General features: G+C 41.3%; 1 protein-coding gene across 1 annotated transcript in view; it reads left to right on the forward strand.

The window, feature by feature from the left end:
• MAMLD1 (mastermind like domain containing 1) overlaps positions 1–10,031 on the forward strand; it is a 228,610-nt gene extending 218,579 nt beyond the window's left edge. Inside the window, exons 3-5 of the mRNA XM_044268252.1 lie at positions 1,834–1,971; positions 5,518–5,599; positions 7,053–10,031. Coding sequence (XP_044124187.1) covers positions 1,834–1,971; positions 5,518–5,599; positions 7,053–8,074 — 1,242 coding nt within the window. The 3' untranslated portion in view covers positions 8,075–10,031. The remainder of the gene's footprint in view (positions 1–1,833; positions 1,972–5,517; positions 5,600–7,052) is intronic.
• The last annotated feature ends 3,316 nt before the right edge of the window (positions 10,032–13,347 follow it).

Consider the following 13,347-nt stretch of genomic DNA (forward strand, 5'->3'; position numbering starts at 1 on the left):
TCAATACAGATATCTATATTGGTGCCTGGATGTTTTTAATGCCAGGCAGGTGGTTAAGATTTTTGTTGACAGTTCCTCTTATTCACATGGAGAAGCAGTTTGAATAAAATGTCTGTGTACAAAAAAGAAAGCTACAATAATCTCGCTATCTACGTGACTTTAGTACAAATTCACAAACTCCAAATCGAAAATAGCTTTCTGTGTATCATAGCGGGATAGCGCCCTATAGGAATCCTTAGTGCCTCTAAAGTCTTGTACTGCTTCCTGCCGCCCAGTTACAGCTCATACAGCCTGGGTTTTTCTTTGAGTTCATCTGCTGATCATTGTTTTGCTGACACATCACTGAATCAGAGAACACATTGTGAAAAGGCGTGATTTAAAGGGAAACTCCGGCACTCAGTAATACGCTAATTCCTTTAGACTCATGAAAGATTATTGCTATTCGCTGCTCAGCCACAGAAAGCCGGCTAATATGATCAAATCTTTACAGACCCAACGGTGAAGATCTAGTAATGCCTTCTGACTCACACCCACATCACTTCAGAACTAGAGGCCATGTTTTTTAATGAGTCTCTGGTGTTAGGCTCAGAAATAAAGAGGGCTCTTTGTAAGGAATTAATGCCACTTTAAATTATAGTAATAAATTGTGTGAGAACCAGGGGCGTAGCTAAAGGCTCTTGGGCCCTGGTGCAAGAGTTCAGCTTGGGCCCCCCTTCCCTCAGTGCTTTGTGACCAGGGGCAGGGGGACACATAACCTTTCTGCTGCCTGAGGCAAAAATTAAAACGGGACCCCCATGCCAAATTCTGGACCTAACCTCTTCCCTCCAGCCAAATGACTAACTTGAAGATTCTGGGCTCCAGTGCAAATTCTATAACAGAGCCCTCCCAGTATGCTCTGTCTATAATACCGGTGTCTTCTTATGTCGCACAAGGGTCATTGAGCCCCCTCAGGCTCCTGGGCCCGGTAATGACTGCTACCTCTACACCCCCTATAGCTACACCCCTGGTGAGAACTCTTAGTTCTGCTTATGAACATTAGACTTGAGCTCTGCTGTCATGTACTGCTCTCTAGGTACACTCAAGTGTTGACGGCATGCATGCAGCAGTGAGTGGTCAGGTGAAATTGTGGAAATGGGTGGTGACCTAGCAGTTGTAGAGAACCCCAGAGACACAAGGATATCCTCATACAAGAGGCTGGTTCAGTCCTGTCATCAATGTCTAGATGGAGAAGGCTTTGATAGGACGTAGCATTTGATGTATATCAACATAGACGTTTCGGGCAAGAGTAAACAGGCATTTTGGGTGTACTTTGCCCCAGAGGGTTTGTGGTATAGTGCACGTTCCTCTGGGCCCCAGCAAGAGACTGTTGACATTTCTGTCTCTGTTAAACCGTTCTTCTAATCAATGCCCATCATATGTAAAAAACCTCTGCTGCTTGGATGACAGTGTTCAAAGGAAGGAAAAATATACCATATGATCATACATATTTTTCAGGTCCCCTCAACTAGGAGGAAGGCATAGAAGTAGAACTTTACCATGGCCATCTGGTAGTTATGGTAAATCCATGTCTCCTGGTGATTAGTTCCCTATAAGTAATGAGCGGCATCTCTGATGCTGTGATGTTTTGTCAAACATGGCCAAAAATGAATTCTTTTTCAAAGTCATTATAGTCTCTTCATATTCTGAGAAATACATTAATACATTGTTCTTTAAAACAAAATAAGGAAATTTGTGAGACATTTGCCTGAAAGGAGATGAAATGATATGAATGCTACAAAATATGGTGAAATCTCAGTTTAGCAATCATTCTCATCAGAGTTTTTTTTTGGGCAGGATCCAAATGTTGGAATTGTTCCCAGAATGCAAGAACCAGGCTCCATACCAAGTGCAGGACCGGGGCCTACTCCTCTCACGGCTAATGGCTACATACGCAATGCAATCTTGAAGGAGCAAATAATGAGGCGGCAGCAGGTTGGTAAAAATCATTTCTTTACTTCTCTCCTGGATGAAACTTGTTTCTATAATGTGTTTGGCAGCTTACAGCTTGTGCACAGGTTGTATCTGAGTACTCGGAAAATATCAAAAGGCGGGAAGTAGGACCAAGGCTTTGTTCTACAGAGGATGCAGATATTACATTTGATTGAGCTAAAGCATTTTAATGAATTAATCAACGCATTTTCTATTGATTTGTATGGCAGTTGATAAGCAATACAAGGCAAGGTATTCTAACGAGAAATATGTATCCCATATCTATAAGATAAGTCACAAGCAGCTAGTAGTTGAATTTGATGGAAAGGTAGAACTCACACATGGGCCCTGGTGCCACCTAAGATGACACCAGTAACATAAATGGCACAGGACCTGTTTAAGATTTTGAATTGGACCTATGTCCTTCAAGATATGCCTCAGGCTTTGAGGTTACGCCAACAAATTCTTTGGATTTTTGTGCAGAAAATCCACAACATTTACGGTAGCAGAAAAGTGGGTGAGATTTTTTAAATGATCCTAAACAATGTAGAGAGTGTCCTCACAGGAATATGCACTTAATCTGCAGTGCGTCAATTTACATCACATATACCTGATTCAGATTTAAACCAGGGTTGGACTGGCCCATCAGAGTACCAGAGAATCCTCTGGTTGGCCCAGGCTCTAATACCACAGTGGGTCCCAAAGGTCCAGGTAAAAAAAAACGATTTGGCTTCCTTTGGAGCCAATCTCATTAAAACACAATCTTTTACACTTTATTGATGATATGGAGGTTAGGCCTCAAGAATAATTTCCTCTGGTGGGCCCAAGGAAGTCCAACACTGATTTTACCCTTTACAAAAATGCAACATTTCCACACCGGAATATGCAGCAAAATCCACATGATTTTGACACTGTGGGTTCAGCCAGATCAGCTTTGAATTTTCTGCCTCAGAAAATCCCAAGCAGATCTTTTACATGTGGTCATATCCTATATGTCTGATCACTGGAGGTCTGACTGCTGTGATCCCAAACAATTCAAAGAACAAAGGTCCTCTGTACCCGTTAATGGTTCTAAGCAGAGGAAAATATGCAAAGAAGCTGGGAGGCGCTGATGCATGTGGTACTCTTTATTTTAGACAATGGGAATGAAGTAAACAACAATTACATAAACCATTCCCTTACATGTCCTGCTAAGCAGGATCAATCTGATCATACCCTTACAGGACGTCAGAAACAGTTTTGCTCGGCACCAATTCTCGACAATCTGTTGATAGAATACAATACCGGTGCCTTCTTATATGTCATTGGGGCTTTTGGGACACCCCAGGCAGCACAACCTACATCCAACTGCTAGTTCTAGACCTCCTATAACTAAACCGGCGTCAGTTCCATTTAAAAAAGCATACAGGTCCAAAACTAAGAAAGATATTCTAAGAAACTACTATATGCATAGTGAATCCACACTTCAACCTTCAAAATACACAATGACCTTCTTGCACAAATATGGGCTATGATTGAGACAAGTCCACACATGTGACACCCTCTAAGGGCTTATGGTCGTCATTCTATCTCCGTTGATAGTATAATGTCATGAGATTCTCCCAGTTATGCACGAAGCATGATCATGAAATGATGTCCAGATAGTAATAATAATAGATATGTATTCTAGAGAAGCAAACATTGGTAAATTACCTTCTTATAGTGCCTGTTGTATCAGAGATGGCATTCAGCGTTGCTGACCACACAAGGCTATAGTGACCTTTCTGCAGGGAAGCAACTGCAATGCATTTAGGATATCCTAGGAGGAGGCTAATACATCTCACTTCACACATACTCTATCTGATCAAGTGAGTTACTTGATTGCTGCCAATATTGCTTTTCATGGGAGGCTGCATTTTTCCCCAAAATGTCTACCCCAAGGAACTATTTTAGTAACCACTCCCTATTATAGTTTCTATAATTTACCATTGTAAATATAAGCTTAGCATATATATCTGTGTGATATATACCACAGAGTGGTCGCAATCTACTAGGGACAGCATTAAAGGGGTAGGCCCATCTCACACATTGGTGATCAAGTTAGGTCCCACCTCATGGGACCCACATCTATCTCTACAATGAGGCCCCCAAAGTTAAGGAGAGCACATTGTGCATGCATGGTGTTCTCTCCATTCACTACTATGGGAGTTCTCAAAGGAGCTGAGCAATTACGCTTGGCTATTTCCAGGACTCCCATGAAAGTGGATAGAGGAGTCCTGGATGTGATATGCCACTAATGTGTGAGATAAGCTATTCCCTTTAAGGCCCCTTTACACATGCCAATATAGGAGCAATTATCAGGAAGGAGCATTCTTAGGGGCTCGTTCCCGTTAGGTGCCCTTTGTCACCAATCACCTGATGAACAAGGAAGCACTTGTTCATCAGTTGAAAGCATATCTGGTGATGCCATCATTTCTGGGCAGCAGATCATCAGGTGTAAACAGGGACATGCTACCCAGAAGCAATGGTTCTCTATGGGGATGAGCAGCAACAATCAATTGTCACCATACAGAGAAGATGATTACTGCATGTAAATGCTGCTCTCACTTCCTCTGATGAGCAGACAATTATTGGGAATTAACTGATTATTTCCTTTAATTGCCTGCTGTGTCCGTCCATGTAAAGGGGTCTTTAGAAGAGCATGTGGCCATACAATTCTTCATTCTGATGAGACAGAATAACACTAAAGATTATTTAGGGATGGCACCAAGGGATCGGAAAGTGACCACATATCTTAAAGAGGACCTTTGATGGGATTATGGGTTAAAAAACTGGTATGCTTACCAGATAGGGTGGCCCCTACAGATGCAAGCTTTTATTTTATTTTTTTCTAAAATACCCCTCCTTTCAGCCTCTGTGTCTTCTGCTGTTTCTGGTGCCTGAGACATTTGGTTTTCTCAATGGGCGTCTCCTTCTCCCTTTAGCATGGTCCAATCGCAGTGGAGAGCATCATAGCCAGGGAGAAGGTGAGCTTTTTTGTTTGTTCCTGGCTATGACGCTCTCCGCTGTGATTGGATCACACTACCGCCAGAGAGAAGGTGAGGCCTATTGATAAAACCAAATATCTCCTCCTCTCTGTACCAATACTCTAAATTAACATATCAGACGCCAAAAACAGAGGGGGACACTGCAGCTGAATGGAGGGAAATTTTAGAAAAAAAAAAGCGCTTTCATCTGTAGGGGACACCCTATCTGGTAAGCATACCAGTTTGTAACCCATAATCCCATGAAAGGTCCTCTTTATTGATGCCATTACTTCCTATGGAATGTCCCTTTAATTGTCAACAGTCATTAAAACAAATTCATATTTTGTAACCTAAGTCGAGGGAGTCAATCATATACTTACATTTGTTTATTAGGGAAGTCCATGTATAGCGATTCTCTAATATACTTCATACTCCAGACTCTCTCCCTAAACATGGGTGAACAAGTCCATCTCCAGAGTCCAGACTGAAGAGGATTATGATGTGGAATGTTATATTACATTAAAGTATATTCTTTTTATTATAGGTAAAACCCAGGCCAAATATGATGAGCATGACGCCTGAACAGCGCAGCACATTTGTAGCTCAGCAGATGAACCAGTTTCAGAGTAAGTGGAAAACAAATATATTTACTTACACGGTCCCCAGTATCACATATCGTAATCTGTATCAGGTTTCCGAGTGTATCTGTTATTGCAATCATATTGCCTGAGTCATTAGGACATAGTGCTGATTCCTGTTCTCCGAGCAGAAAACACTAGGAATCATTCTGCAAAAGGTTGCTTCCTTACAAATGTTGTTTCTTCATTATGAATAAATGTTTATTGTAAGTAATGGTGCTAAGAGAGTGTCCCTGAAATCCAGGACTTGCTGTACAGCTGATGGCAATGTGCAGTGTGAAATCTCAGACTTTAAAGGGGTTTTCTAGTTTGCATCAACATCCTTTAAAATAATCATTTCTGAAGGTTGCTGTAATTTTGTAATGTATTTATTTAACCTTTATTGCGCCTATCCTCTGTTCCTGGCTGTGTCCATGCAGCTCTTTCTGATTTCCTGTTATGTTATGTTCGTGGCTGGAGCAGTGATAGGGGGAGTTTCTATGTAACTAGCTGGTGGGAGGAGCTATAAACTAGCTGGGCGGTGTTAGGGGGAGTGTCTATGTAACTAGCTGGTGTGAGGAGCTATAAACTATCCAGATGTTGTTAGGGGCAGTGATAGGGGAGTGTCTATGTAACTAGCTGGTGGGAGGAGCTACAAACTATCCAGATGTTGTTAGGGGCAGTGATAGGGGAGTGTCTATGTAACTAGCTGGTGGGAGGAGCTACAAACTATCCAGATGTTGTTAGGGGCAGTGATAGGGGAGTGTCTATGTAACTAGCTGGTGGGAAGAGCTATAAACTAGCTGGGTGGTGTTAGGGGCAGTATTGAAGCTGTGGCAGAGAAAGGAGTCCCACTGCTTCTGCGTCATTGCTCCGTTGTCCCTGGTCTTTGTTTATTTTATTGCTCTAGAGTGATGAGACCACTGAGGCCAGTGATTGGCTGCAGTAATCATGTGTGTCGGACATGATGTTATTGCTGTAGCACAGTAAACAAAGGCCAGTAGGAGACACTGGAGCTGCGATGAGTTAGCAGATAAGTAATGGTTCTTTAATTTTTTTTATGCAATTCCCTTCCCACTATTGACCTATTTTTTTTCTTAATCCATAAAACCCCCTATAAGCCATTAACTACCTCTAAATGCACTTGAAGGAATCTGAAGTTCAGTTAATAGCAAATATTACAGTTCTAGAAAATGACAGCCAACACATTATAGTAACCCCCCCCCCCCCCCCCCCCCCCAATTATTGGGATAGTGAAGTTGGTCTCATTACTCAGCTCCAACAGTAAGATTGTGTTACAACTTAAAACTCTTCCATTGTTGTTTCTCATCAGTCTCATATAATTTCCTTAGCAATGTAAAATGTTGATCTCCATGTTATGCTACACCAAGTTGTGTTGCAACAGGAATGTGTTAGCTGCCTGACTAAATACCATAACCTATGTTTTTTTCCCCAATTGCAGATATCCCCCAGTCTATCCGAACAGACTGCATCCAGCCTATGCCAACACCACCCCAAGGTCATCGAATCATCACATCAACACAAGGGATGATTCAAACAAACATGGGTGCTGGGATTACACCACCAACAATGAATCAGAATAGTGGGTCAATGGTTATGATGAATACTGCAAAGCAGCAAGGAATATTTCCAGCAGCATCTTCAGATTTCAGTATGTCACTTAGACAAAACCAGAATGCACTTAGTATGGCTCCTGGCTACCAAACTGTGCATAGCCAGTCTAACGTCCGACCTGGAATGACACTGTCTGGACATACCACCAGTTCATTAATAAATCATTCTGCAGCTCAGCAACATTTACGGCAGGCCAACATATCAAGAATTCCGAATGTATACGCCAGCCCTTCTTCTCAGATGTGGACTCAAAGTGGAGTTTCAAGAATAACAGGTCAAAACCAAATGGATCCCAGTTTGCAGCAATTTTCTAATAATCCACTGTTCACCAAACAAAATGTCAGACCAAATATGGCAAGCCAGCAATTTCCTCATCAGGGAGTGGTTCCTCCAAACCAGATAGCTCCTGGGGTTCATATTAGACAAATGCAAAAACTTGGTCTGTCCCAGGCAAATCAAGGTGTAGGGTCCCTAAATAACCCTAATATTGTGAACAGTTTGTCCCGTGGACAGCTAGCAGCCCTCAATGCTATGAAAGCAATGCCTCAAGGTGTTTCTACCTTTAACCAAATGAACCCTGGTCAACTTGGTCCACCTTCTTATGGGCCAACATCGGTCCAAACACCTGAAACCTTTGATCGGATGAACTCTGGGGCCGAGATCCATCAGTATGATTTTGTGGCAGCACAGAACAGTTCAGTACTGTCAGCAAACTGTAATGAAGCAGATTTCATTGACTGCCTAATGAAGGGTGGAGGTGGAAGCAGCAATGACGAAGACTGGCTAAACAATTTGACAATTCTTGATGACATATTGGGACAGCACAATCAGAACTCTGGTCCAGTGTAGCCCTCCGTAAACAAAGACATGTGGATTTCATTCAAAAGACTTGGAATCAATTGTTTAAATCACAAGGTTAACCCGGTGGTTAATATCGGCAATTCATGCTTGTAAATATTTAAATATTTTTTAAATTATGTTTTTTTTTCCCAACAGTTAATAGAAGTATCGCTACTTCTGTGCGTGACTGTATATAAAATTATAGCATAATGTTTTGTTACATTAGAGAGTTTTCATTTCTAACACCTTGTTTAAATATGCAAATATCATTAGTTTCAGTAATACTATGTATTACAGTATGAAAAATTGTTATGTTTTTTGACATAACAAAATTGTAGGGGGTGACAACGCAAACTGAATGCAATGCATGCCCACAAACTATAATTTTCTTAATAATAATGCAAGTTCATGGTAAAGTGACCCTAAAAAAAATTGGACTGCAAAAATTAAATTTACAATTAAGCAGGAATTTACTTTTTCAGCATACAGGGTTGCCAACCGACAATAGAAAGGAATCTCATAGAGGGAGGCCCTCAGTTAGGACTTGCCTCGAATAACGGTAACTCAGAGCTGAGTAAAATGGTCATCGGCCATTGATTTGAGTGGCTTCCATGTAATGCTTGTCACCAAGGAACCCACAACATGAGAACGGGTTGTCCTTTTAATTACATTAACCAAGGGGCAAAACATTGGCATCTTCAAATATGACCACAGTGTAAAAAAAATAGGAGGGGGGAATTTATCATTGAAGGTGCAACTGAGGTTAGTTTTTATATTGGAGTTTCTATGCGCACCTGCGGCAAATTTATGAAACTAGGACTCAGTAATAATAAATTTGGTACAATATGGGTTGCACCTATCTCAGTAAAAGTACACCTGGGGGTTGCCTGGTTTGGAGTTGTGACTTTTTTGCAACTTTTTAAAAAGTCACAATTCATTAATGTAGAGTGATCTACTCAAAAAGTCTCACCAAAGTTTTACTCCAAATCTGTAGGTGACGCTGGAAGGTGCAGTGCTCAAAAAGTCATATAACTTTTGTGCAAGTGACCCAAAAATGTTGCAAAACCCCTACTTTTGAAGCCAGAATGCTGCTGTGCAGGGCTTGATAAATTCCCCCTCAGAAGCTTTAAAAGTTGTCTGTAAACCCACCCTAATCTTACTTGCTATCCAAATTCTTAATTTATTTTGGGAAAAATAAGGTACAAAAGCAAATTAAATTTTGCTTTGTTTGATAAGGACCACTATGCTATCTGTCTTTTTCTAAATGGTATGACCCATAAGTGCCAGAAGACAAGTCAATGTGTAGAGGTGTAACTTGAAGCTTGTAGGCCCCAATGCGAAATCTGCAACAGCCCCCAACCATTTATTACACTGGTGTCTTCTTATGTGACAGAGGGAACTTTGAGCCCCTCAGTCACCCCTGCATTGCCTACACCCCTGGTTTAAATCCTTTGCTACCTATGTTAAGAAAAAAATTCAAACATGAAGGTGACATTATCTACAACAGAACTGAATGCACTTACAGTGAAATATCAACTGACCAAATATTCAGCTCAATTATCCATCTTTTTAATGTCAATGTAATGAGGAAAACATATTGTTGGTTTGCACACCTCTGTATATATTTGTAGTATAAAGGTGACTCGTTCCTGGGTTTAAGGCTTTCTCCCAGTTATGTTTTACTGAAAAAAAACTGTTTCAACGGGAAAAAAAAACTAGACATGAATTTTGTCAATTTTGTCTATGATGTTTTCTGTCGGCTAATATTGTCCAATGTATATTTAAGAGTCTGTTTATAAAAAAAAATCCACTGTACTGTAAACCTATAAATGTTCATACTTTTTGTGTAATCATATTTTAATAGTCGCACCATATTTCTGTAATACATTTGTAATATAATGTCGGCATCAAGCACAGAATCAATGATGTTTTTCTTCATACCATAATAAAGAGCCAGGGAAATAAATTGCTTTTCTGCATTTAATGCTGTAAATATCCCGGGAGGTCAACTAATAGACGCAGATTTAAAGAGTAATTCTAGGAAGCTTCCATAGAATTCAGCAAATGTTACATCATTGTTTAGCCACATCTATCTAAAAATGTCATTTCTTACCATTTCAGTGGTGTTTTCTTTTGCACCCCCTTCTATAGGCACTACTTCTCTGTCTGGGGGAGGCCTATATTAATCATTGTAAAGACTGACAAGGCCAGAGTAGTATCAGATATGTAGCGGCAGGGAGGTAATCCTACGTAAAAATGTAGATTTAGATTCTATATGAACACTGTGACTGGTCTGGTGTTCCTGTTCTTCCATCTCTACAGAAGTTAAGTGTCGCGTTTGTTTGTATTTGTTATAGTCCCTGTTGTATCTGGGCCTGAGACAGAGACTTCCATTCGTCCATCTGGGGAGGAATGGGTGTCTCTGGTCCTATACTTATTCCAGGGCATTATAGGGAAATCAGGGCCTAGGTATCCTGCCTATGAATTTTCCTACCTTCAAGGTCTGTTCATATTGATAGGTAGTCAGGGCCCAGATTAGGGTTGTCTAGGAGGTGACCTGTTTCTTCCCTAGTTTTCAGGCCCAGTTACTGTTCCCCTTCCCTCCTGTGTTTAGTGTGGAGTTTCCCCCCCACACTGATCGTGACATTATCAACCGCCACAAAAACTGCGATTTTGTTCGGGTCAGTGCAGCTATAGATCCTATGTCTGTACTGGTCGAACAGCTGCAGGGACTGTCTTTGGAGGTAGCTGACCTCTGCGCGACAGTCTTAAGGATTCAGAGATCACAGGCGGCTGGTTCCGATGGTGGGTACCAGGCCTGCCCTGAACCTAAGGTTGACCTCCCGGACAGAATTTCTGGGGGTAGAGACAATTCCATTTGGTTCAGGGAATCGTGTAAATTGTACTTTAAGCTGCGTCCATAGTCTTCTGGGGATGAGTGTCAAGGTGTGGGTATGATCATTTCTTTGCTTAAGGATGATGCACAGTCTTGGGCTTTTTCTCTGCCGACCAGATCACCGTCCCTCCAGTTGGTAGATGAATGTTTTAGAGCCTTGGGTTTTATTTATGATGACCCGGATCGGATCTCTCAGGCTGAGACCTAGTTACGTGGTTTACGGCAGGGAGAACGCTCCGCAGAGACCTATTGCTCTGAATTTAGGAGATGGGCAATGGATACGGAGTGGAACGATCCTGCTCTCCGTAGCCAGTTCTGTCAGGGTCTATCTGAGAGGCTGCAGGATGCGTTGGCCTTTCATGAAAAACCTGAGTCATTGGAAGCAAAAGTGATGTTGCGTAGAAACGCTATAAAGGACCACAGAGGAGGCGCCAAAATCCCTAGGGTCTAGGACTTGTATAGTATATAGCCCAAAGATAGAAGCTTATGTGGTTAAATGTACGCAAGTGGAGTAGCAATACTTACACACTCACAAGATGTATATAATCTCAGGATCAATTAATATAAGGTAAAACAATGGTAAAGATAAAACAATAATATGCAGATATAAAATTTAAATTTTAGGGACTCACTTCACCCAGGAGGGTAATGTGGGATAAAGCTCAAGACACCCACATCACACCTCCTGCGCCTGGGTCGCCCGTAGAGTCTCAGAAACGAACAATGATCACTCAGGAGTCTTTGTTCTTTTTTCTTTTCTTTTATTCCAAAACCAGGGTAGGGAAGTGAGTAACTCAACGCGTTTCGGGGCCTCTTAGTGGGTCCCCTTCATCAGGAGAAGATACAGTCATAACAGAAAACAATGGGGTTTAAATAACAAAACAAAAAAACGCCAAACAGCTTAAAATGACGTCACTTCCGGTGTCTGCATGCGTTCCACAGTGGAACGCACCGGAAGCGACGCCCGATTGGCCGTCAGGTCGCCAGTTTCACAAAGAAGTTAATAAATATATAAGCATATAGATCATTCTCAATAGATGCGAGGATGATGAGTGGTGTTTAGATTACCAGTCATCGCAGTCCTCGGATGTCTCTATTAGTTCTCTCTTAGTTTCTATGGTGCGTTCTCTGTGGAACGCATCTCGGACTTCCGGTGCACTCCACCGTGGAACGCACCCGAACCGGAAGAGCGCATTTAACATGAAGAATCCTTTTTAACTTTCCCTATAATATATCTAAAAGGTAGCGGTCCCTAAAGGATAGGCTGGCAAGTAGCCCAAATGCAGATTTTATAAAAAGTATCCTTAACAAGGAGGGGTAAGGGCGGAGTCACATGATTGGCTACCTGGTCAAATGATCGGGATCACATATCATCGGTCTGAAACTGTTAAGTACTAGCAGGACCTGATAAACTTCACCTCTACATACTATATTGATTAAAAATCATAGTAGCATCTTTTATCTAGCTTATTCAGGTTTTATCCTCCTGTTTTATTCTGACTCGTATGCCCATCTTTTAACAAACTACTGGTACACACAATAATCATAAATAACAACGGTATTTAGAAAAATCATCAATTCATCAGTATCATTATTATTTATGATAGGCTATTTTCCTTTGATTTCACAATGATTTTTAATCAATATAGTATGTAGAGGTGAAGTTTATCAGGTCCTGCTAGTACTTAACAGTTTCAGACCGATGATATGTGATTCCGATCATGTGACAAGGTAGCCAGAACCTTTTTAGGCTGTTTGGCGTTTTTTTGTTTGTTATATAAACCCCATTGTCTTCTGTTATGACTGTATCTGCTCCTGATGAAGGGGACCCACTAAGAGGCCCCGAAACGCGTTGAGTTGCTCACTCCCCTACCCTGGTTTTGGAATAAAAGAAAAGAAAAAAGAACAAAGACTCCTGAGTGATCATTGTTCGTTTCTGAGACTCTACGGGCGACCCAGGTGCAGGAGGTATGATGTGGGTGCCTTGAGCTTTATCCCACATTACCCTCCTGGGTGTTGTGAGACACAAAAATTTAGATTTTATATCTGCATATTATTGTTTTATCTTTACCATTATTTTACCTTATATGAATTGATCCTGAGATTATATACATCTTGTGAGTGTGTAAGTATTGCTACTCCACTTGTGTACATTTAACCACATAAGCTTCTATCTTTGGGCTATATACTATACAAGTGCTAGACCCTAGGGATTTTGGCGCCTCCTCTGTGGTCTTTTTTAGCGTTTCTACGCAACATCACTTTTCCTTCCAATCACCTACCCTGAAGGTATCAGGGTTAGGTTGAGACCATTGGCAGCCTGCCCTTCTTTGCTCTACCATTAATCTTGTCAAATCGAGTTGAACCTTTTTTCCCACACTGTCTG

The sequence above is a fragment of the Bufo gargarizans genome, chromosome 9 (assembly GCF_014858855.1).
Source record: "Bufo gargarizans isolate SCDJY-AF-19 chromosome 9, ASM1485885v1, whole genome shotgun sequence".
Taxonomy (NCBI): Eukaryota; Metazoa; Chordata; class Amphibia; order Anura; family Bufonidae; genus Bufo; species Bufo gargarizans.